This window comes from Monomorium pharaonis, chromosome 4 (genome assembly GCF_013373865.1).
Source record: "Monomorium pharaonis isolate MP-MQ-018 chromosome 4, ASM1337386v2, whole genome shotgun sequence".
Lineage (NCBI taxonomy): Eukaryota > Metazoa > Arthropoda > Insecta > Hymenoptera > Formicidae > Monomorium > Monomorium pharaonis.
This window is the reverse complement of record NC_050470.1, coordinates 11,285,366-11,312,068: the sequence shown is the minus strand read 5'-3', so window position 1 is coordinate 11,312,068 and position 26,703 is coordinate 11,285,366. Positions and strand designations below refer to the sequence as shown.

Genomic DNA, 26,703 nt, shown 5'->3' with positions numbered 1-26,703 from the left:
GTCTATTATTGTTAAATTTATTGTAATACGTTTTGAAATTAATTTTGAATTAAATATTGAAGATTGAATGCTGCAAATATTGCACAATATTATTGCTTCATTATTGCTACATCACATTGTGAAAATATTGAAGATTATAATGTGATGATTTTAAATCCTGAAATTATGGCAAAATATTTATATTTCAAATTATATTTGTCTAAACTTTAACAAATATTATTTAAGAATTATATTCTAACAAAACTATTGCGTTATGGTAAATCATCTTAGCACAATCTTTGATGCCATTATTATGCAATGTTTGCAAAATCTTTCTATCGGGGTATAGGCTTCAAAATGGGCATTTAGAGGTTTTCAGGGCTGCCTATTACAAATATAAAGTATAAAAATACAATTCAAAGTGACAGTACGGCGCCATATTGAGACTAAAATTTTATCCGCAGAATGCACGACCAAGATATCAGAAAATGATACTTTGACTAAAAATGGGTACCTAAGGGTTTTTGAGGCCGCTAATTACGAATATAAAGTCAAAAAAATAAAATTCAGTTCTGTATCTGCGCACGCAGGCACGAACACACACACACACACACACACACACACAAAACTTTTTCTTAGAAACGTTTATTTAAACGCGTTTTTGATCGATTACACAGGCACAAAAAAAATAAAAAGTTGTTTGAACAGAATACTCCACTAGACTATCTTTATGTATTTTAAGCCGCTGAACACAAATCCGGTATCAAAATTGCCCCATCACCCACCATTTTCCGCGTGCAATGGAATTATTACAATTTTTAAGGTTTTTAAGGCCATTTTTTTATTTAAAAAAAAGTAAGTCATGTTACGTCCGACGGATTTAACGTTTTTCCCTATCGCTGACCTTCCAAGAAAATAGTTAAGTAAGAGAAGTCGTATCCTGATGATTATTGATAACGAAAACCAGCAAGTAGTAAGTCTCTTTTTGTTAAATTACTTCCCCCCCCCCGGTCTCTTGATTCTTAATTTACCATCAAATTTATTCGCATCGTAGTGAGTAAGGAACCAACCTTCCCCTAAGCGTAAACACTGGGCCCGACGACGACATTGGCAGTATCGGAATCGGCAGACTCGAGAGGAGTTAGAGCTCGCCTACCAGGAATACCTCACGACACTCCATTCACCTTCAAACCCCTTATTTTAGTGTTCCTCGAATCTCTTCTAGTATTTCAACCGTTGAAGAACTTAGCGTTCGTCGAATCTCACTTCTTCCAATCCAAACGAATTCCTAAGTCCCCTCCCGTCACCCCGTTACTCCCCTGTTAGTTCTCCAGAGCCAGATCCTCGATCCCTCTCAACACACTCCCCTTGCCATTCACCTTCTCCTCGTCCTTCTTCATATTCTCCTGTCAATCCTCCAGAGTCCGAAAACTCTGTACCCCCATTCTCTCCAGCAATTAAGCTCTATCTACTTCTAGTGTTGAGCTCATAGCCGAACTTTCCGTTCCTCTCCCACATCCACAGTTCTATTATTATTACCCATATATTCACGACTCTTTAAAGTCGCTGATAAGACAGTTCCCAATGAAAACAGACTCAATACTACATTTTCACGATTATTCACTAAATTTTGATCCCACCGATTTAGAAGTTCTCCTTTCAATAGTCTCCTCTCTCCTTCCTACGGACACGATCACAGTCTTTTTTACCCCGATCCATTTGCCATCCCGATTAATGTTTTTAATAATTTTTTCCGCCCCTCTACCGCCACACTGGAGGAATTAAGATAAACCGAAAATAAAAGAAAACTCGAAATTTGGATCTACGGGCGCACGACTCGGAAAATAGGGTTATAACGGGCCTTTCGGCATGTTGACCCACATTCCCCAGTCACAAAAAGTGCGTTCGATCCGAGACATCAATCCTCTCTTACCCCGATAGGAAAAGATTTATAAAATTGTATGACAAAAGAATTGTAAAAGATCCATCATTATAAAGACATAGTTAAGAAAATAAATGTAAAAACATTAACCTTTTATAAAACATTAATAAATGTTTGCACAATTAAATTTTGAAATAATATGTTGGCATAACAATAGCGATATAGCGAATTATCTTAACAGCACATTTGCGAAATTAATTTAGAAATAAATTGTGCAATAATTGTGAAAAATATTTCAGTCATAACATGTTTAAAACATTTAGAAATATATTTGTGCACAAAAGACTCAAATTATTCCCCAATTATTCCTAAATTATGATTGGCACAAATATTAAAACATGGAATGTATAATATTTATGCATTATAATGGAATGATTTAAAAGTTTCTGATCGCTATTACTATCAATGAGATATTTAACTCTCCAATGGACGCAACTAATCTGTCAAACAAAGTGCCTCTTTTTTAATCTTTATTAAATGTCTAGTGAATAAGCAATATTTGCTAAATTCATTGTAATACTTTTTGATATTAATTTTTGAATTAAATATTGAAAATAAGCATTAAATGCTGTAAATATTGCACATTATTACTGCTGCATTATATTGTGAAAATATTGAAGATTATAATGTGATAATTTTAAATACTGAAATAATTGCAAAATATTTATGTTTCAATATTTGTTTAATCTTTAACAAATATTATTTAAGAATTATATTCTGACAAAACAGTGTATCATTATGGCGAATCATCTTAGCACAATCTTTAATGCCATTATTGTGCAATGTTTGCAAAATCTTCCTATCGGGGTAAGTCGCATGCCTACAGGAATTGTAAAATTCGTTATATGCTTCCCCGTTTTACCTGTATTCCTTGAAATATCCTTCCAACCATTTAAATAAAAATTAAATTCTACAAGGCTGGACGTAACAAAGTAATTCTGACACTGAATTCGTGTTCAGCAAGCCAAAATACATAGAAAAAATAAATAGCCTAGTATAGTATTCTGTTCAGACTTTTTATTTTTTGTGTGCCTATGTTATTAGCAACCGCGGCACTATCGCGTTGAAAGCTCTTTCATATGCAAATGTTCGTGCAAAATGTTATTAACACGATCTATTGAGATGTTTGCAATGTTAATAAACTCACGCACTTTCACTCATCGATTATCTAACACGGTATTGTGAATTTTTGCGATGATTTCCTCAATTGTAGCGGTTTTTCGGCGACCTGAACGTTTATCGTCATAAATTGACAAACAACCACGCTTAAACTGACCAATTACCCATTGCTTTACTGTTGAAAACGATGGTGAAGATTCTCTCAAAGTAGAATCCAACTCATTTTTTATTTTGGCATTAAACCTTTAATAAAAAATTTGCTATGTAAGAAAATTTGTTAAAAAGTAACATTTTCATTCAAATTGTGTACAATGTACACAGCCTCAGATTCTTAATAAAAAACGCTACACCATATTTAATGTATTTAACTGCACGAGTAACCGTTTTACTTATGTCATTATTAAACCGATAATTTTGAAAATTTCTTGTTTCCCATATACATGCACGTTTAATGTTTCATTCACAAATAATGTGTATTTAAAGTTATAAGCGGTACATTTAATGGCTTTACTTTTGTAGTAATTATAAAATAATAAAATATAATAACAAAATCCACGTATCTACACAAAATTTAATAAATAACATTTACAAAAATTAGGATTCTAACATTTTATGTTTACATTTTAATACACACAATAATTTCTATTTAATATTTATGACAATTAAAACTTTTAAATTTGCTAAAATTGCACGGATGTACAATTTTTTAAAATAAAATAACAAGATGAGTTGAGAGCTACAAAATGCATGAACATTAAAATTTTAATCAGACGGAAAGTTCACAGAATCAGCTGCGTCGAGTCGTCGAGCTACGCTTTCTTCGCTCTCAACTCGCTCAAGGCGATTAGCTCGTGCCGTAGCTGCAAATTCAATACCCTTTCCCGCTCGAGTCATAATTATCCGATACGCAGAACACGGAACAGAGTGCGGTAAGTGCCGGATAAGTATGCTATGAGCGTAACACACTCACATAACATACACAGCTAAATTTACCTGCTATTTTGCCAGAGCACGCGAAACTTCATTTTGTGGTTAAATCGCTTCACAGTACTTACCATCAATGAGCATTAAGCGTACGAGCCTGGTTAAGTCCTTCGAAATCTTCAGAAGAGAATGCTATGCCAGATTTCTTCGCGGCAACTCCGTAGACTGTTTACCGAAAATTGATCAAACTTGCCAAACCGTCAATGTGCATTCATTCAATTTATTATATTAATTGCTGCGCGCGCGCGCGCGTGCGTGCGTATGTGCGTGTGTGTGTGTATGTGTGTATGAATATATTTGAATATCAAATTCTATAAAATTAATAAAAATTTTCAATAAAAATTTTTATTAAAATTTTATAACGAAGGTAATATATGAATCAATGTATGACAGCTGATGCAATACATTATATTTCATTAAATTCTGATAACAGTAACATATAATTTAGTCTTTTACTTTTATAAAGTTCTCATTTAGTGTACATAAAATAATTCGTTAAAGCATATAATTAAGCATAATATACAACATTAATAAAGCATAAAATGTAAGATTCTTATTTCTTTTATTTAAAATAATGTACAATTATTTAAATAATGTACTTTTATTTAAGACGAAAGTAACTGAAAAGCAACGACTCGTTCTTTTTTTAGTAACTATAACTGTAACAAGTTATTTTTCAAAATCGATAACTTGTAATTGTAACTGGTTATTGTTTCAATAAAAAGACTGTAACTGTAACTAACTACTTTGACAAAGTAACTTTCCTATCCCTGATTATATATGTGTATAAGTATATATGCATATACAAAGCGTTTTGCAAGAAAATTTTTTTTCAGTTAGCATTGTAAGTTTTGTTCCGAAATAATAGGTGCTTGAACCTAATTTGAAACATTTCTAATTTTTTCTGTAGTCTTGAAAAAATAGAAGAAATGTTATTGATTACAATATTCTTGATACTACCATTTAACATATGTGAGAATGTGGTCAAAACTCAATTGTTTTGAATTTGGTGCAGATAATCCTAATTTGAAACAAATTTAGTGCATATAAATTGATTACCTGTTACTTAAAAACAAAGTTTTCTTTAAAAATTATATTATGTTTAGTTAGCAAATAAAAAATAATATAGTTTCTTAATTGTAATGTAATTATTTATCATATTAATACTGCAATTATTTGAATTAAAAAATCGATACAATTTATCTTGTGTACATCCGACTTTTTCCGGCTGTTGATAAAAAATTTTAGCGCATGTTTAAAAAAAATTATTAAAGTAACTATCAAAATAGTTATTAGTTACAAAACAATGTAACTAAGTTAAGTTATAGTTACAAATGAAAAAAAATAACAAAGTTAAATTATTAGTTACCAAAAAAAGTAACTGTAACTGTAACTGATTACAAGTAACTGGTTACTTCTCAACTCTGAATATATATATAGAAAAAATATATATATATAATGTATGCGTGTGTGTGTGTGTGTGTGTAATATAAAAAAAAATAAAGAAGCAAGAATAAAAAGATAAAATAAACGCGGATAAGATGAAATCACATTTTCAAATGCCTGTGTAAATTGTAAGAGATATTGTTTAACAAAAATAGTTGTTCTGTATTAATTGGAAAAGAGGTAAAAACTTAGTAAAACACATTCAAGTAAAGATATGCGCAAAGGCGCGTGTTCAAAAAGTTTCATGGTTCAAGATACAATACACATACAATAATTAAAATTTGTGTTATCTAAATTTAATAACAGTGCGCGTACAAGTAGTAGAAAAAATTATTCCCTCTTAATCACATATCTACAACAAAATTTCACCCGTTTGAGAGAGGGCTTAGTGACGTACGTCACTAAGTACAAATACGTATTTGACACCGCTGAATAAATGAACGCGGAGGACAATACAGTTATTTTTCTTCATAATTATACTGTTTGTATACTGTATATCAATTTTTAAAAATTCATTGCGTTATATCTATTATTCAGTGGATTTAATTGCTTTATTTCACGTCAACAAAACTAAGCTTTGTATAAATATAACGTCGCAGGATAAAAAAATTGCGTCAGTCGCATTTCCTAGGGCCGATGTTCTTCTGTGTCAACCACGCCGGATCGATTGCAGATAGACCACGAAGGTAACATCTTCCAGTAGCTACGACCTCCGTGAACAGCAGCAACGGCGGCTTCGTACCATACAACGTCGAAGAAGGGTGTATAGTTACCGACTGCTTCAAATACACCTATCCCAAACGCATAATACGATTATTCGAGAATCTCTTTACTTGTTTGTCGATGTACAAAATTCAAGCGAGGTAGAGACACAAATAATAACAGAAAAAACAGAGATGGGAATAATTATTTATTAGGGATCGGTAATAAACTAACATTATTTAATTACTTGATTAATCATTAATCAAAGACGAAAATTATTTGATTATTTGATTAATCAGTAATCAGAGACGAAAATTATTTGATTATTTGGTTAATCGATAATCAAAAAAAAAAAAAAATTATTTGATTACTCGGTTAATCAGTAATCAAATTTTTGATTACTTGATTAATCAGTAATCAAAGACGAAAATTATTTGATTATTTAATTAATCAATAATCAAAGACAAAAATTATTTGATTACTTGATTAATTGATAATCAAAGACGAAAATTATTTGATTATTTTGTTAATCAATAATTAGAGTAAAAATTTTTGATTACTCGATTAATCAATAACCAGAGAGAGAGAGAGAGAGAGAGAGAGAGAGAGAGAGAAAGAGAGAGAAAATTTATATTGTAAATTGAATAGAAAAACATTTCCTTAAATATATTTTTTTTCTATGTGTAATTGCTACTTTACGCTGATATTATTTCATTCATCAAGATATCATTTTATTCAATATTTTGATCCTGATTACTGAGCGATAAAGTAATTGCCAAATTTTTAGGTCTGAATGCTAATTAATCAAATAATAAAAATTATCTTATTCTGATCACTTGTTAATCTAATAATCAAAGACTTTCAATATTGATTATTGATTAATCGAGTAATCAAAATTTTTTACTTTAATTATTGATTAACAAAATATTCAAATAATTTTTGTCTTTGATTATCGGTTAATCAAATAATGAAAGAATTTTCATCTCTGATTACTGATTAATCAAGTAATCAAAAATTTGATTACTAATTAATCGAGTAATCAAATAATTTTCGTCTTTGATTACCGATTAATCAAATAATCAAATAATTTTCGTCTTTGATTACTGATTAATCAAGTAATCAAAAATTTAATTACTGATTAATCGAGTAATCAGATAATTTTTTTCTTTAATTATCGATTAATCAAGTAATCATTAATTAAAGCTAAAAATATTATTGAAAATATCGATGATGCCGATCTTTGTTATTTATTATGTTTTCCACGCGTATTTTCTCTCTCTCTCTCTCTCTCTCTCTCTCTCTCTCTCTCTCTCTCTCTCTCTCTCTCTCTCTCTCTCTCTCTCTCTCTCTCACTCACTTTTAAATCTTTATCATTCAAAGAAAAAAGTTAATACTAAAATGAAGGAAAGAGAAGAGACTAATCAATCGTTAATCTGCTGATTAAAATTAGTTAAAATCCATAAAGAAGGATAATTAGAGATTAATAAAAATTTCAAAATATTAATGTAATAAAAAAAACTTGTCTATAAAATTATTTTACAATATTATAATTCATTAAAAATAATAACAGATTAAATAAAAAAAATTCCATAATTTATATAAATCAAAAATTAAACAATTTTTATAATCATATTTTTATACATTATTTCATAATAAACTTACTTAAAAGAAAAGAAAATAATATTCAATATAACATCAGAAAATTAACAGTAAGAAGAACGTAATAATGCAGAAATAATATTGTAAGAGAGAACATTTACTTACCGTGACATACGTCTGATCTCTTTGCAGCTCAGCGAGATTCTCGTATAATCCCTCGAGAAAAGCTTTTCTGAGTTGCTTCGTATTCGTTCCGCAACTCGCCTTCTCTAAATTCGCACGTTCCGCTAACGCTGCAAGCTGTTGCCGCACTTCCGACCCCGTACTCCAGATTTCGATAGTGCAAAAAGTTCTCATGGCACCACATCTTCTTCTGCGTAGCGCTTTGATATGCTCGGAACACATTCAGTAACGTTACGTGATCCCCTTCAGGCGAAGCAAATCTGAAACCTTTCAATGAGAGTTACTCGAGTAACATAAAATAATATTAATAACTTGTGTAGCCAATCGCGAATGATGATAAAAAGTGTATTCTATCACAAAGCTTCATGACAACAGTTTATAGATTTTATCTGAATTTCATCTTTTTATCTACAAAAAATAGACAAAAACTAAAAAAATTAGTTTTTAATTTAAGAAGATTTCAATAAATAGTTTGAAAAATGTTTATTAATTATGACTTAAGTAATATGAGTATTCTTGAAACCATTTAGTTTTTGTTTAAAAAATTTTTTTCTATCTTTTATAGTTTCGAAGATATTTGCCTAAAAAGTAAAAAATAGATTTTTTTCGAAGAGATGTTCTCTTCAAAGTGTAACTTTGCAAAAATAAAAAATAGTTTCGTATTAGAAAAAAAATCTACTCTACACAATTTCTCAAAATTTTCTGAATTTTTAAGTTGTCTAATCTCCTTTGTTAGATCAAAGAACAGATCTTTTCTTAAGCATAATATGTATATGACTATTCAACTTAAACTATATTTAGAACGATAAATGTATTCTAAAAGTCTGAAAGACAAATTGTAAGTTGTACAAAATTTAATTATACATATAAATTATTACAAGACTTATCATAATAAAATTTTAATCGTTTTGCATTTCTTTCAAAATTAAGAAACTTCAAGTATATAATTAATATTAATTCAATGAATATATGGTTATACTTTACTACCTAAATACTGAATTTTGCGCGAAGTTTACATAACGATGATTTTATTAAAAATATAATATTCTATGGTGTGTGATGGTTTGAATTTTTATTTTTAAAACAAGTAAAAATAAAAGTCAATACTATTTGTTTATGACTGTTCAGAATTTTTATAAATAAGACATATATGTCCCAAAGGTACAAAAGGATTAATAAGCATCCTTCAAGCTCCCATACAGCACAAAGCTCCAATTAAGCTTCCAGGGAGTTCATTTTGCTGAGCTCCTGAGGAGCTTACAAAATTCGACAAAACAAGCTCCCAGGAAATTTATTTTGCTGAGCTCCCGAGAAACTTACAAAATTTGACAAAACAAACTCCCAAGGAGTTCGTTTTGCTGAGTTTCCAAGAATCTTACAAAATTTGACAAAACAAGCTCCCAGGGAGTTCGTTTTGCTGAGTTTTCAAGAAGTTTACAAAATTCGACAAAACAAACTCCCAGAGATTGAACATATCGGGTAAATTAGTGTACTGCATTTATAGTCATATAGCCGCAAGTAGTTCGCAAGACCGCCACTAGGCGAAGGCACGGCGCTCCTTCTCGTGAGAAAATTTATTCGAAAAGGTTTATAAAAGAAAACCATCACTCACGGCTTACCTAGCAGTTAGTACTTCACTAGCAGCAAAGTGTAGTATATATTCTTTTTGTTACACGAAGACAGTTCGTAGGCCTTCGCAACTCAGAGAGAGCTTCCGAAAATTGAGAAAATATAAAAATAAAATTTTTTCCGGCAGCTCCTATGTCCGCTTTTGAGAGCTTCCTGAGAGCTTTATTTAAGCTTGCAGGGAGTTCAGAAATAATGTTTTAAGAACTCCCTGCGAGCTTCAAAATAATTTCCGTGAAACTTCTATATAAGCTTCCTGATAGCTTCATCTAAGCTCTCAGGGAGCTCCCAAAAGCGGACATAAGAGCTTCCGGGAAGCTTATATAGAAATTTCCCAAAAATTATTTTGAAGCTCGCAGGGAGCTCTTAAAACATAATTTCTGAACTCTTTGCGAGCTTAGATGAAGCTCTCAGGAAGCTTGTATAAAAGCTTCTCAGGAATTACTTTTAAGCTCGCAGAGAGCTCTTAAAACATATATGACTTATAAACTCTCTGCGAGCTCAAATGAAGCTCTCAAGGAGCTCTCAAAAGCGAACATAGCAGCTCCCAGCGAGCTCCGTGCGAATTTTTTGGAAGCTTAAATGAAGTTTATGAAAAATGTTGTGAGCTCCTTGGGAGCTTCCCGTGCTGTGTGGGCTATTTGCAAAAAAAAATGTAAATTAAAACTTTTTCTAGTCCTTACCTATTTTTCGTAAGTGTATTTATAAACAAATTACAAATAAGAGCCGCAGTGTAAGCCTGTTCTTTCTTCGTAGGTGGGTCCATGAAAATCGATTCTCCTGATAATAAAGCGATAACCGTCAATGCTTCCTCCAGACACCTGTGTTCCACCGACGCGAGGATCACTTTGGTAAATCGAGGGTCTAACGGAAACAGTGACATCGTTTGACCGAGCGTAGTCAACTGCGGTGGAAATCCTTTTAAGAGAGATTATAGAATTTATTGTCTCTAGCAAAGCGACTCTCGTTACTCACATCTTACTCGATATAATGAAAATAAAAGCACAAACAACCGCTGAACTATCTTTTTTGATCACTTCTTAATCTTAATATGAAAATAACTTTGTTTTAATATTGAATGTAGAAATTTTTATTTTAAAAACAGCATAAACAAAAATCAAGGTAAAGTAATAATTATAAATAATAAAATAAATAAGAGCAAAAATTCCATTTCTTAATCGAGGCAAATCTTAGTGCTAATAATAATTCTATATTAATTATTAAATATATTTTTTAGACCTAAATACCCACATAACATCGGACATTCTAAGTATATACATTTTTTTCCATAATGTAAAAAAATATCTTGTATGTTAATGTATATACATCTCATATATGTGGAATAAAGATAGGAAATTTTATTTTAAGTAGGCATTAATTTCGACTCGTTCAAAATGTACGTTGACTAACGGAGGGTCCAAGATCCGAGATATAACAACGGGCGTGGTAGAAAGAGGGGGAAAAGGAGGACTAGCCGAATTTTCGAAGCGGAGCGGGGGGCTCTCTTGCGATGTACGTCGAACGGTCAACACGTGTTAGAAGCACGACTAAGTTTCTCTTATGATCTCTCCGTGATAGTGAACCTTTATAACGAACTCTTGGAATATTATATGAATTAAAGTTACTCTTTTTATATAACAAGTGGTGATTCTAACCATCCTATCACACAATTCCTACAACTTTTGGGGGCTCAGCCGCGATTATTACGAGAGTGTCAGGGAGAAAGAAAGACGAAGTTGAAAAATGGCAGAAAATGAAGACCAACCGCAGAGAAACGACGAACAAGAAGTGGAATCGATGACGATGATCCAGTTGAAGGCTGAATTAAAAAGACGTAAGTTGAGGACGACGGGAAACAAGGCGGACCTTGTTGAGCGGTTTCGAGCAGCGAGGCTTCTCGAAAATCAAGGAAGTGAAGACGACGTTGACGACGACGATGAGCACGGTCAGACGGACCACGAAGACGATAGCGAGTCTGAGTCGAGCGACGGAGCTGAGGACGACGAACAACGACGACCATCCCGCGAGGTGACCAGCCGACGGAAGAGATGCCTTCTGACTTTCAAAGACGTAGAGGATTCTATAGACACGTTTAGCGGTGACGACGGCAAGAGCATAAAACAATGGATCAGGGACTTCGACGAGATAGCGACTCTGTGCCAGTGGAACGACGTACAGAAAACGATTTATGTGAAGAAACTCCTTCGGGGGTCAGCAAAATTATTCGCAAAGTACGAGACGAGAGGAAAGACGTGGAAAGGCGTAAAGGCCGCGCTGAGGCGCGAATTCGCCCGGAAGGTCAATAGCCACGACGTGCATGCCGAGCTGCGAAGAAGAAAGAAGAAAGCGGACGAGACTTACCAAGAATACTGCTACAAGATGATGGAGATCGCGTCCGCAGCAAAAGTCGAGGTCACGGCGGTAATCCAATATGTAATAGACGGTATTAACGACGATGAGGTAAACAAAATCGTTTTGTATGGCGCGAAAAATATTTCCGAGTTAAAACATAAGCTAGAAATTTACGAGACTATGAAAAATAAATCAAAGTATAAAACAGACGATAGGAAAAAGAAACCCGCGCGGTTCGAGGTCGAAAAACAAGACGTTAAGCGTTGTTATAATTGCGGAGATAAAAATCATTTGAGCGCAACATGCCCGAATAAGAGTAAAGGCGTTAAATGCTTTCGGTGCGAGGCATACGGACACATTGCGGCGAACTGTCCGGCGGCGGAAAATAAAAAGACGAGTACAAGTAAAAACTGTAACGCAACGCATAGTCAAGCAGATAAATGTTATAAGGACGTTAAAGTAGAGGAAATTAGTCTACCGGCTCTGATCGATACAGGTAGCGATATTAGTTTAATGCGAGCAGATAATGCTTTCGTCTAGCCATTTCCGTATCTGTTCGTCGAGCGTCTTTCGCTCCGCTTCTGATACCCTATTCGCGCGTCGGTACACGGGCGTCTCGTATATAAAAATAGGCGCACCAAAGTTAATAAAACAGCAGATGAAATTTCATGGAATAGGATCGGATGAAATAACCACGCTGGGTGAAACACATGTTGAAATTTCTATAGACAATTGTATTTTCAAGGCAAGGTTTCAGGTAGTTTCCGAAACACTTTTACAATGCGAACTCCTTATAGGTACAGATGTTTTGTTTCGAAAGAATGTCGAGTTGAGAGTAAAAGACGGACGGGTTAATATTTCGGAAGTGGCGGAACGGTTTTCCGAGCTACCTGCTATACATACAATTAACCGTGACAAAGTGACTGCAACAGACATGGAACACGTTCTAGATCCGGAAAGTAAAAGTAAACTTACTAAACTAATAACGGAATATGTACCCGAGAAAACTCGAGATGTCGGAATCGAATTAAATATTATTTTGAAGGACGAGACGCCCGTGTACCGACGCGCGAATAGGGTATCAGAAGCGGAGCGAAAGACGCTCGACGAACAGATACGGAAATGGCTAGACGAAAGCATTATACAACCATCGGTTTCCGAATACGCGAGTCCGGTCGTGTTGGTTAAGAAGAAGAATGGTGACACGCGAGTATGTATCGATTTTCGAAAACTAAATGAAAAAATAGTCAAGACAAGGTATCCATTGCCTCTAATGGAGGACCAGATTGATCGTTTGCGAGGCGCGAAAATATTTAGCACCATTGATTTAAAGAATGGATTTTTTCACGTTCCGGTTGCCAAGGATAGTCGTAGGTACACCGCCTTTATAGTTCCTAGCGGGCACTTTGAGTTCTTGCGCATGCCATTCGGGCTAAGTACGTCACCCGCGTACTTTCAAAGATATGTTAATGCCGTTTTCGCAGATCTAGTCGCGGAAAATATAGTTTCATTGTACATGGATGACTTGATTATACCGTCTCGTAATGTCGAGGACGGACTTCGGAATTTGGAAAAGGTATTTCATGCGGCGAGCATTCACGGTTTAGAAATAAACTGGGAAAAATGTCAATTTCTAAAGACGAGAGTAAATTATTTAGGTTTTATTATAGAAGACGGTGACGTCACTCCGTCGGACGAAAAGACGAGTGCAGTAAAAAAATTTCCGACGCCGATGAACAAAAAAGCGGTACAAAGTTTTTTGGGCTTAACCGGTTATTTTCGGAAGTTCGTGCAGGGATACGCTTCTCTTGCATACCCGTTGACTAATTTATTAAAAGATAACGTCGCATTCAGCTTTGGCGATAAAGAAAGGTACGCGTTTACACAGTTAAAAGAGGCTCTTAGTCGAGGACCGATTTTGCGAATTTATTGTCCGAAAGCCGAAACTGAATTACACACGGACGCGTCGTCGCGAGGCTATGGCGCGATATTGCTACAGCGAGATAGTGAAGACCGTATGTTCCATCCAGTGTATTATGCAAGCGGTAAGACTACTGACGGCGAATCAAAGTTCCCTAGCTATGAGTTGGAAGTTCTTGCAATTGTTAAAGCGTTGAAAAGGTTTAGAGTGTATTTGATAGGCATAGCATTTAAGGTAGTAACGGACTGCCAAGCTTTTACACAGACGATGAAGAAAACAGACATCAGTCCGAGGATCGCGAGATGGGCACTTTTTCTTCAAGATTTTCAGTTCGAGATCGAACACCGCCCAGGGAAAAACATGAAACACGTCGACGCCCTGAGTAGAAATGCGCTACCCACGGCTATGGTGATAACCGAATGCGAAGACGGCGTGCTTGCAAAGCTACGCAGGAGTCAGGAAAACGACGCTGAGTCATTGCGTATTCGAGAGCAGTTGGAAAATAATTTGAACGAAAACTACATTATGAAGAACGGACTAGTGTGTAGAAAATTAAACGGAAATACATTACTGGTTGTCCCATCACTAATGCAGAATAGTATTATCCGGCGAGCGCACGAACGAGGCCATTTCGGCCCTGATAAAACCGAAAAACTGTTAAAGGAGGATTATTGGTTTAGTGGAATGCGCAAGAAGATTGAAGATGTCATCCAGAATTGCATTAGTTGCATTTTAGCTGAGAGAAAGTCTGGGAAGAGGGAAGGCTGGCTACATCCAATCCCGAAGGGGGAGACGCCGCTTGACACCTATCACGTCGACCACTTGGGTCCCTTGCCTTCCACCAAGAAGAATTATCGTCACTTATTCGTGGTTGTCGACGCCTTCTCAAAGTATGTGTGGCTGTACCCTACAAAGTCGACGGATACAGCAGAAGTCTTAGACAGACTGATGCAGCAGAGCGCAATTTTCGGGAACTCCCGAAGAATCATTTCAGATCGAGGAACGGCCTTTACATCGCATAATTTTCAGACGTACTGTAAGGACGAAGACATTGAACACTCAACTATTGTCACAGGAATGCCACGAGGGAACGGACAAGTCGAGCGCATAAACCGTATCTTAATCCCAGTGTTAACGAAGCTGTCAGCGCCAAATCCGGCTCATTGGCATAAATATGTTCAACAAGCTCAACAATGTTTAAATAATGCGCCCTCACGAAGTACAGGTATGTCGCCGTTCCGGCTATTGTTTGGAACACACATGAAAACGAAAGAAGATCCATTAATCCGGGATTTACTGGAGGCTGAAGGCGCCCTGGCTTTCGATGAGAAAAGAGGCGAGCTCCGTCAATGTGCAAAGAAGAGTATCGACAGGATACAAGAGGAAAATAAGCGAAATTACAACAAAAACAGAAAGGCGCCAGCTATGTACAAGGAGGGAGATCTGGTCGCTATCAGGCGTACACAGAGTGGCCCAGGACTGAAATTAGCAGCAAAATACTTCGGACCATATCGTATACGCAGAGTACTCCGAAACGATCGGTTTATAGTACGGAAGGTCGGCCAAGGGGAAGGACCCCTTGAAACATCCACAGCAGCGGAATACATGAAGCCGTGGAATACTTCCAACGAAGATATCCCGATGGACGAGGCAAAAATCTGAGGACAGATGTCGTCGGATGGCCGAGAGTGTGGAATAAAGATAGGAAATTTTATTTTAAGTAGGCATTAATTTCGACTCGTTCAAAATGTACGTTGACTAACGGAGGGTCCAAGATCCGAGATATAACAACGGGCGTGGTAGAAAGAGGGGGAAAAGGAGGACTAGCCGAATTTTCGAAGCGGAGCGGGGGGCTCTCTTGCGATGTACGTCGAACGGTCAACACGTGTTAGAAGCACGACTAAGTTTCTCTTATGATCTCTCCGTGATAGTGAACCTTTATAACGAACTCTTGGAATATTATATGAATTAAAGTTACTCTTTTTATATAACAAGTGGTGATTCTAACCATCCTATCACACAATTCCTACATATACATGATTCGAATATACATTATGGTATGTAATGTGTATATCTATTAATGTATTTGGTATGTATATACAGCGTACAATGTTAAATGTATATACATCTCATACATACGATTCGAATATACATTATGGTATATAACGTGTATATCCATTAATGTATTTAAAATGTATATACAACGCACAATGTTAAATGTATGTACATTTCATATGCAAGATATTTTTCCTTTATAACATGAACTTGTACGCTCACGCGTACAATCATCACCGCTAGGCGATGCAACTTAATTAGCCCTTTCTCCGGAGTCAAGTAATTTTCTCTTGCATATATGTATAAGGAGGTCACTTGCAACTCCGAAATCAAATCTCGAATCTCATTTTTATTAGCTACCGTGCCTCGAATACGGTACCACACGCAACACACAGTCCCCCACAAATTTGTATCATGTATTCTATGTACACGTTATATATATACTATGGACATATGTATAATATTATGCATGTATTATGTACATTCTATGTTCATGTTATGTATATGCAATGAATGATAAATGGACATACATCATGTATATATACATGTAATATACGAATCATATACATGTGTATATACTTCCAATGAATATTTTCCTTGTAACATTTCATATGCAATGGATGTACGGTGTAATACAGAACTATAGTATATACAATATGCATAAATGTATATACATAATATATACATTGTATATCAAATTGTTTTATGGGATATATTTAGGTACACACTCGGTTTTATTTGCATATACATTTCACGTTTTTTGTATGTATATTGCATCAAGTATATACATAGAATATATATACAATGTACATACTACTATTGTGTGTACAAATGTATATATATAATATATACATATCACATATAACCTACCAAACACCAAGTTACATGTAACGTGCCTGTTAGTTGTAATTTCCCACTCAACAATGTAATTGTAATATAACACGTGTGTTATATTACAATTATATTATTGAGTGGGAAATTACAACTAACAAACACGTTACATGTAACTTTGCTGGGAATAATGTATATACACTTTAATATTTATTATAATATTTATGGTAAATAAAAAATAAAGATATGTATAAGTAATATTTTGTAAATATTTATAAATATTTCACAAATATTTTTATAATATTTATGATAAATTATAATCTTTATGATTTGTCAAATCTAAAACTACAAAAATATTTATAAAATATTTGGATAAATATTACGTTCTGTCTGAGGTATAATTTAGCTTTATCAAAAGAACAGAGCAAAAACATATTTTTATAAGTTGTTCCACATGTTATTTCGCATATGTAAAAATCAGGAAAAAACCTGTAAATTTATATTTATTTATAAAAATATTAGTTAACTACAAGTTTCATGTTTCTCGCATCTATTGAACTGATCTATAACAAATATGTATTCATGAGAACACATCAAGTGTTCATGGATCTTCACAAAGTGCTAGGTAGCGTACGATCTTCGAAGTCAAGCAACGTAGATGGCGGTTCAGAGTTGGATGGGTGACCGCGGAAGTTAGGCAATTTCAAATGTGACTATGGTGTGGTAGGTCACGATGCTTGTTGAGAAACAACGTAATTTTTTTTTACATTATAATTATGTTATTTTGATATTTTTATAATACAAGTACTGCATATATAGGACATGTATCCAAAATATTTTCTAAAACGTCAAAATAACGGCTTTTACTACCTGGGATAATCATAAAAATGACGTTAAATTGTCGTCTTTATTAACTGTAATCTAAAAACCTATGTTTTATTATAAAAATAACAATAAAATACCGTCAAATGTACGATACTAGCTTCTTGAAAATGACGTCAATAATATGAAAATAATGACGTATTTTTTACGTCAATATATGACGTCGTTAACCCATTATTTCCCAAGCGGACATTTTATAGTCAATTGGTTTTTCGGCTCAGAAAAGTGATGAGATCACATGAAAACTTAAAACAAAATATGCTCTTCTACGTAAAAGAAGTTGCTCTCTTTCAGATTTCGAGGTCAAAATTTCAAATTTTCTATTGGAAATTAAATATGATGGCTCAAAGTTGATATAAATTTTTTCATCGACTATTAACTTTTTATAGTAGAAAACTTCGAAAAATTTTGTCCATGACTGTTGTAAACGATTGAAGTGACGGAGTTTGCCTCTTTAAAGTATAAACTATGATTATTAATTGATTTTTTAAGTAGTTCAAGTAGTTTAAGATGGTGGATGCAGTATGGCGTCCAAATACATGGAAATCATATTTTATTGCGATATATGTGTGTGAATAGTCATTTTTCACATTTTCGACGTCGCTGAGAACGAATCTTTGGTCAATTACTCATTTTTCAAAATGGCGGATAAAATATGCCATAAAAATCATACTTTATTAAAAACTATGCCTCCAAGTACTTATTTTATGTATTTGAGAGACCGTTGAGAACAAATTTTGGGTCTGTTTTTTATTTTTCAAAATAGCGGATACAATATATGGCATCAGAATACACGAAAATCATATTTTACTGTGAGCTATGTGCGTGGGTACTGATTGTATATGTTTTTGAGGTCGCTGAATACGAATCTTGAGTTTGATTTATATCTTTCGAAAGGCGGATGTAATATGATACACATAGTTCGCAACAAAATCTAATTTTCGTGTATTCTAACGCCATATTGTATCCGCCATTTTAAAAAATAACTAATTGACCAAAGATTTGTACTCAGCGACCTCGAAAACGTGAGAAATGACTGCTCATTCACATATATCATAATAAAATATAATTTTCATGTATTTAGACGCCATACTGCATCCACTATATTGAACTACTTGAACTACTTAAAAAAATCAATTAATAATCATAGTTTATACTTTAAAAAGGCAAACTCTGTCACTTTAATCGTTTACAACAGTCATAAACAAAATTTTTCGAAGTTTTCTACTATAAAAAGTCAATAGTCGATGAAAAAATTTATATCAACTTTGAGCCGCCATATTTAATTTCCAATAGAAAATTGTGAAATTTTGACCCTGGAAAGAGCAACTCTTTTTACGTAGAAGAGCATATTTTGTTTTAAGTTTTCATGTGATCTCATCACTTTTTTGAGCCGAAAACCAATCGACTATAAAATGTCCGCTTGGGAAGTAATGGGTTAAGATGAAACAAATGTACGTCAGTTTTACGACATTTAGACGTCATTTTATCTCGACATTATGACGTCTGGTTCGTCATAAAATGACAAAAAAATGCCGTCAATTAGCCCAGTGAACAATACATTGTCAAAAAAATCTCTAAAAGATATCTTGTTTCTAAAAATAATAACATAAAGAGACTTCTAAAAGATAGCATAATGATGTCAGAATGTTAACCAATGCGCCGTTTTTTGAAAACAGAAAGATATCATAAAACTGATATCTAAAAGATTTCTTAAATCGGATATCTAAAAAATTTCTTAAATCGGATATCTAAAAAATTTCTTAAATTGTATATCTAAAAGATTTCTTAAATCGGATATTTTAAAACTTTAACTAAAGATAAAAAAATATAAAAAAAATTATTTTTTTTAAATTATTTTTATCAACAGTAACATACTAAATTTAGGACAAATTTTTATTGATTAATTAAATTTAAATTAAATTATTTTATTTTATTCTTACTTGCCGCTGGTAGGTTTGAACCCGGAACCTTAGGATGACGAACCTTGTACTCTATCTGCTACGCCAATTTGACTAATCGATATGGGTACTTGTTATTGTCTTATACATATAATACCAATATGTTATAAATTGACGCAATTATATTATTTTTTATAAAAGCAATTAAATTTTGCAACACGTTAGAAATAAATAGTATTAATTTATTTACTTATTAATTTCATATTGTTAAATTTATCTTTTTCCATAGCCTTAATAATTTGATGGAAATTGCGATCTATTTTTAGCATTAATAGTTTGAAGCGTTCAAATGGTTAATTAGATGGTTTTTATTATAAGTTTTTGTTTAGTACATGATAAATTTAGATTTTGTGCATTTTTTGTGCACAGTAATTGTAGGCAAACCGTTATTTTTGAAAACATTATCTTTATAATAATTTTTAAATAATATCAAATGGATTTCTCATTTAAGATATTATAATGATATCTAATTTATGAGTCAACTACAACGCGCATGGACGGCTCAAAAATCGGACAGCATTGTGATATCTTTTATGAGACATCAAGCTGATATCATTTAGCTAATGTTATAAGGATAACATTTTCAAGAAACTTAAATGAGACTCTTCAATCAGATATCTCAAAGACCTCTTAGTGTTGTCTGATTTCTGAGTCAACTACGACGCGCATGGACGGCTCAAAAATCGGACAGCATTGTGATATCTTTTATGAGATATCAAGCTGATATCATTTAACTGATGTCATAAGAATAACATTTTCAAGAAACTTAAGTAAGACTCTTCAATGAGATATCTTAAAGACCTCTCTCAGTAGACATCTCTGGTAAATGTTACCATTTTGACATCATTTCCAAGATATCTAAATGTTTTCTTAAAAAAGTTCTCTTAAAGTTTTTATTCTGACAAGCGTGCTGTCTGGGAGACGACACCTTGCTACTTGGGTTACGTACTAAAAAAATTAAGTCCTTAGAAAAAATTTTCCATTCAGATGCTACCATCTCATCTGCATTAGATAAACTTTGTAGGGAATCTATGTATGTCGTTCAGAAGAGCAAATGTGGGAAGATCATCCTGTAGTAAAAACCGGAAACTGCCTAAAAAATTTACCTATCTGAGGTAGTTGAAAGAAGTTTGTATGGCAGTAAACTTTCAACACTATTCGCTGTGGAGAAAGGGAATGATGGTATTGATATAGACCTGATCCACGCAGTGTGCGACGATTCCCCTTGGTGTGTATCCCTAGATCAGGGAGACTTCGATCACCATCAAAGCAAGAAATCTGTGCTAATAGTACTTACCGCTATTTTGATGTATCTAATAATATCAAAGATGAGAAACTTGTAGAAACTATCGGAGTCTTATAGGATTCTCTAAATATAAAAGAAGCCTCAGTGTATATGGAAAATACTCCTTTGGAAAAATAGATGGTCTACAATAATCTACACAGTCAGGTAAATAATGTCCAAGGTAGTAGGGCACATCTACTCTACCATTATAAACATCTGTTATGGGATTCACCACAATAGAGTCCTATAAACAGATTAGTAGAGAAAATCGTCTTAGAGAAGCAGAGCACTGCATACATAAGAATTTTGATATTACCCAACGTGTAGAAGGTAATACATATTTTAACAGTACGGGAACAGTACACCAAAGATTTGGTTTTCCCATAGATGCGGGGCTGTGACTTAGAAATAACACACAGCCTATGGTAGGAAACTTCGGGTTTCTACTCTATTACCACAGCCTCTGCGACAGCTACCTATTCCTCCTCCGTTACCTGCTAATAGTGAAGCTTCCCCTCCAGCACTCCCATTACCAAAGCCCACTGCTCCATCCTTTGGAGACATCTCACAAAACTTAAGATGAATTACTGTGGGAATCAACTCAAGACATAACTCTTACCTATAATAGCTGTCTTGTCGAGACTGATTTGGGGGTAAAGATGGTGAATGCAGCTGCTCAGATTAGTAATTGAGGATAGCTAGTAAAGACGCATTTGCTTATACGCTGAATAAGCCGAAAGTAGGAAGCGTAAAAACTAGTCTAGATAAGCTACACCAACGCCCTTTTCTTCTAAATTCCTGATAGTGATCGCGGGAATTTATTAAATTTGACTAAGAGAAAAATAAACTGACTTAATGAGGAAATAAAATATTTCCTAATTTCGAAGCTAGCAAACTCATCTCCCCGTATCATTAAAGTAATCCCAATTAACCTTCTATTTTCTTTTCCCCTTCAAGTACTCCTTTATTTCAACATCATCCGTCAATTAGTTCGCGAAACCAGGGTAAGGCCATTCTCACAACATTGCGCTTTCAGAATCACTCATAACCAAATATTCTCCCTTCCCGGGACTAAATTTTAATTGCTTATACTTTGTTTCCTACTATATATTAATTAAATTAATTAAATTACTCAAAATAATGTATTACTTTTTAACATTTTTCTCATAATAGAGTTATCTGCACCTATATCGCAAAAAAAATAAGTCGCTACAAAATATTAAAACCCTATTACATCCTTATAATAGTTTCCCGCTTATATTATTTTGAATGCAAGGATTTTTAATAAAGAGAAAGAAAAGGAATTAATTTTTAATTTTATAAACTTATATATTTTTAAATCACAAGAATAATTATGTTAATTGCACACTTGTTAATTAAAATTATTTATTATATTTACTTTTTTCTAAATATTTACATTAAATTATAAAAATAAGATTAAAGCAACAATAACAAACATTTTCAATTTTTCTATAATTAAACTAAAAATATAAATAATTGTATTAAAGATTTGATTCTCAATTATCATTGTATCTTATTCCATTATACTTAAAACTTGTACGTCTAAAAATATATTTAAAATACTAATTTTTAAAATATTAAAATAAAGACTTCAAGCATTGAAAGATATTTACATACAAGTATTATAACTTATGCATTTAAAATATCGAACAAAATTTCTTTGGTTTAAAAGCAGTCACATTCTAATTAGCATGCTATTAATTTTAATAAAGTTTTCGGATATTGAGATGTAAGTCTCCATAAAATGGCGATGTCAGTGAAGCTTTTGGATCAAGAACCATTAATTGGTATTAGAGTTTTCTCACATGGTGACACTTTGTATTTGCTCAAGGCTGTAATGATTCCAAGTTTTGTTTGTAACAGTACCATACGAGCGCCTGTAGTACATATAGATGAAACATTTCACAATATTTTTATAATTAAAAAATATGTAAAATAAATGACATTAGTAAAATGCCACGTAATGTTATCTGTTCGTGAAATTATAATTAAGATTGCAAGTTCCACACTGAGAAAAAAGTTTCTTTAAATACATTTAAGAAACTCGGTTTTCTTATTACAAAGAAATGATTTATTTCAGTTTAATAATGATACTATTGATGTCATTAAATCATTACTTAGAAGAACAAAATAAAAAATGTACGAAATGATTTACATAAAAGAGAATAAAATATTTATTTGCTGGCATACATTGTTTTGATGCTGTAAAAAAATATTTGTTTGTAATAAGAAAACGAGTTTCTTAAATGTATTTAAAAAAATTTTTTTCTCAGTGCATAAATATAAAAGTGGACTGATTATTGAATATATTGAGTATATGTAATTGTCTTGTAGATAAATATATGTGATTTCTATATAACAAATCAAAAAATTAAATTTGTACTTTAGATTATTAATTTGTGATTTGATAACTATTTGATAATTTGTTAATTTCCGTATCATTAGAATTTCCGTAATTTAAAATCGATGTCCTTACCTATACATATACGTGGACTCTCTTCAAATAGAATATAGGCATATGACGGAATATTACGTTTATTCTATTTGCTAATTGCTCTGTATCATATTTTTTCGGATCAGGAAAGTATTCCAGGTCATAGTGTATGCCAAGCATTGAAATATAAACTGGCGTACCTTTTTCGAGAACTAAATCGGAATTTGGCACCTTGTAAGTTTCCACTGTTAAGCGATCTAGAAATGCCAACGGCGGATACATTCTCAAAGTTTCGGACACTACCATGTTGAAATATTGCAGTGAACAAACCTGATAAAATAAATATTTTAAGCTGGCTTGGCAATGACGTTAAAATTCATTTGTTTTATTCATGACATTTTTTCACAGTAAAAAAATAATGTACGGTCTTTGCATTACATATCATATGTGATTTTGTCATCAGTGGAGCGCATCAAGAATTTCTTTCCTGAGTCTATCTTGTATTTTGGAACGTATCGCGAGTTCATACAAAGGGAAAGGCATTACTGTTGAAGAAGTCTTATAACCAGCTGTGAAAAAACAGCCGCTTGCGCTACTCGTCCCCTTCAAATTCTAAAATTTTAATTTGTATTTTTCAAAATTGTTACTATAATTTATTTCTAGCTGTGGAAATCATTACTCAAACAAATTAAATGGGTATTCTGTTTTTTTAGGTGTAAATTAAAAAATGTGTGCATTAAAAATGTTTGAACAATCACATTTACTTACTAAATCCTCCTCCAATGTCCAGATCTTTACAAGTTTTTTTCAGTTCAATAAGCGTATCAATGAGATCATTTCTCTTTTTACCAGAATTCATGCGTTCAGAGAGAGTCTCCCAAAGAACTTTACGCAAGAACTTTGTGGCATCCTTGCCAAATGTTTTCATACCGTTCCAACGAACTAGAGTTGGAAAAAATAAAATCGAGAGAAATTCGAAACCGCGGAAAAGGTCAAACTAAAAAATTATTCTACCGTATTTTCGGAATTTGGCATCTGGATTATTCAATAAGTTCACATTAAGTAGGCAGTAATACCAACTATGTCCGTAGCAAATTTGGCGGTTAAATCTCTCATTTCCATGTCCATTCCTTTTTCTGCCGTCAACGTATCGATTTAATGTTGTCGTTCCAATGATTTGACAGTAATAGTGATTTTTATGTCCATCGACATTTGATGTAGTTTCATAAATTCAGCCCTTACCTTTCAATTTCAGCGACTCGAGATGCGTATCAAGATTTTTCTATTCCACATTCTAACATCAGTTCGAACATCTTTTTAAGCTTGCCAGACGTGAAGGTTGGTGTCAACTTTGTTATTAAGGTCTTCCAAGCTGGATTTTTAATAAAGAAGAGATTGGCATAACCTAGACGATCATTAGTATCAAGCGAGGTATGTCGATCAGCGAAGTAGTTGAAGTCCTATATTAGAACGCTTTTAACTAGCTCCCGATTGCGAACCATCAAGCACGGCTTGTCTAATAAGTAAAGTCCGATGTAGGGCATTCCTTTCCCTTGATCATACAAATCTTTCATAAGATGTCCAGGATTTTTCTTCATAAACATAATATCCGAGAAATTGCCAAAAATTGGTGTCGGTGGCAGTTCAAAAACGCCTCGTTTCTTCCAGCAGTTGTATTTACGTGTCATGTAAAGATAGAGGAAGCGTCCCAGATGCGCGCAGTAATAAACAGATACAGCAAGCTGAGTGAAACGGACATAGACCAAATGCGTGAAATGTAAATCATTTCAGAAGCGTTTTAAAATATTTCTGAGACAATTCTGAGACAGCTCTGAGGTAGCAAAATGTCCGCGATGCTTTTGCTATCTCAGGGCTGTCTAAGAGCTGTCTCAGAAACATCTGGAAAACGTTTCTGAAATGTTTCACTTTTCACTTGAAACTTTTCTGAAATATCTCTAGAAGGTTTCTGTGCTATATGGGAATTAACGACAGTCATTAGAACTATTATGTCATCCAGGGCCCAGTAAGCCGTTATGAGTGCCATTGTCCACTTTGCATAATAAAAAAAACCCTATATTTGTTTCTAAAAAATAGTAATACGCACGCGCGATTAACTTGTAACGTATTAGATACTATTTAGTTGTTTATTAAATTATATTAACTATCCGGAGAATCTTGGAACTTACGCAGAATAATTATATATACGCATATATTGAGCATTACACTAAGAAAAAAACAGCTAATTTGACTCAATTTTTTAACACAATTAAATCTCTTTAATTCAAATATTTATATATTTAAATTAATAAATACACTCTTCTGAAAAAATTTAATCAAAAAATTTAGTTAACTTAAATTAACTAACTTTTTTCAATGTAATGTAGATATTAATTAAAGTCACAGATTCAATTTTTAATTTCATAATTTTTATGATTTTAAAATTCACCATTTTAATTTAAAAAAATTGTAAGCGTGAATATTACTTAAAGACATCAAAACTCCCAAGTATTTAACTTGAATTTGTAAAATTTAATAAACACTCGCAAAAAAGATATCACATCATTGATTAACAGTCAAAATTTAAAATAGTAGATTTAATGATAAAATTTTTTATTTAAATTCGTCTTTACATCTTTATCAAATAAAATGTAGAAACTTACGTAAATCAAACGTCGTCTGCTATTTGTAAGAACTAAATGAACATTTCTCTGTCAGAATGCGCGATATATATACTTTCCAATATCATAATTTCCCCTATTTTTTGTCTGTTTTCGTCCAGTAAGATATGTCACACAATAAATATGTGATTTTCTTGAGTAATTACAATGATAATAATGATAACGTAACTTATCAACGCTATATGTACAGTATGCTCGAATGGATTCGAGTCTCTCTGTAATTTAAAATGATCATTTGATTTCACTTATATATCTACCAATCCGTAAATAGTAATTGAGTTCTCGTCATTAGTGCACATCTGTTAATGAAACGCGTGTAAAGTTGCATTATCATGTCTCTTTATTAGAATGAGTCCAGATACGCACAGTAATAAACGGACACAGCAGGCTGAGTAAAACGGAGACAGTAACAAACAGACACAGTAACAAACGGACACAGTAACAAACGGACACAGTAAGAAACGGACACAGTAAAAAACGGACACAGTAACAAACGGACACAGTAATAAACGGACACAGTAATAAACGGACACAGACCAAATGCGCACACTGCATATGCGCACGGACCAAATGCACACACGGAAAGTCGCAAACCCATGTGATGCAGTGAATGCTTTGCACGCACGCGCACGCACACACACACACACACACACACACACGGGGGGAGGTGCAAGGGGAGCCTTCGGCCCCTCCTACCACACCC

At 33.4% G+C, this 26,703-nt stretch overlaps 3 protein-coding genes and 1 pseudogene across 3 annotated transcripts in view; 1 reads left to right on the top strand and 3 right to left on the bottom strand.

Moving 5' to 3' along the window:
* Positions 1–5,677: 5,677 nt before the first annotated feature.
* LOC118645135 (ATP-dependent RNA helicase DHX33-like) lies at positions 5,678–9,220 on the bottom strand. Its single transcript, XM_036285631.1, has 2 exons — positions 7,937–9,220; positions 5,678–6,261 (listed from the first exon to the last, which is right to left on the bottom strand). Exons 1-2 carry the CDS (start codon positions 8,174–8,176, stop codon positions 6,085–6,087), a joined length of 417 nt encoding a protein of 138 aa, XP_036141524.1. The 5' UTR covers positions 8,177–9,220; the 3' UTR covers positions 5,678–6,084.
* A 1,114-nt stretch (positions 9,221–10,334) lies between these two features.
* The window catches only part of LOC118645134, a 198,243-nt gene continuing 181,874 nt past the window's right edge, over positions 10,335–26,703 (bottom strand). Inside the window, exon 12 of the transcript XR_004962914.1 lies at positions 10,335–10,498. The gene's annotated coding sequence lies outside the window, so the exon portion shown is untranslated. The remainder of the gene's footprint in view (positions 10,499–26,703) is intronic.
* On the top strand, positions 10,498–12,496 carry LOC118645130. The gene has a single exon (XM_036285621.1). The coding sequence runs from the start codon at positions 11,324–11,326 to the stop codon at positions 12,470–12,472; it is 1,149 nt and encodes a 382-aa protein (XP_036141514.1). The 5' UTR covers positions 10,498–11,323; the 3' UTR covers positions 12,473–12,496.
* On the bottom strand, positions 22,548–25,622 carry LOC118645138 (annotated as a pseudogene).

Coding starts and splice junctions, on each gene's coding strand:
- LOC118645135 (XM_036285631.1), bottom strand. CDS start 8,176: ATGTGTTCCGAGCATATCAAAGCGCTACGCAGAAGAAGATGTGGTGCC. Junction 6,262..7,936: donor GAGATCAGACGTATGTCACG/GTAAGTAAATGT, acceptor CGTTTGGGATAG/GTGTATTTGAAGCAGTCGGT.
- LOC118645130 (XM_036285621.1), top strand. CDS start 11,324: ATGGCAGAAAATGAAGACCAACCGCAGAGAAACGACGAACAAGAAGTG.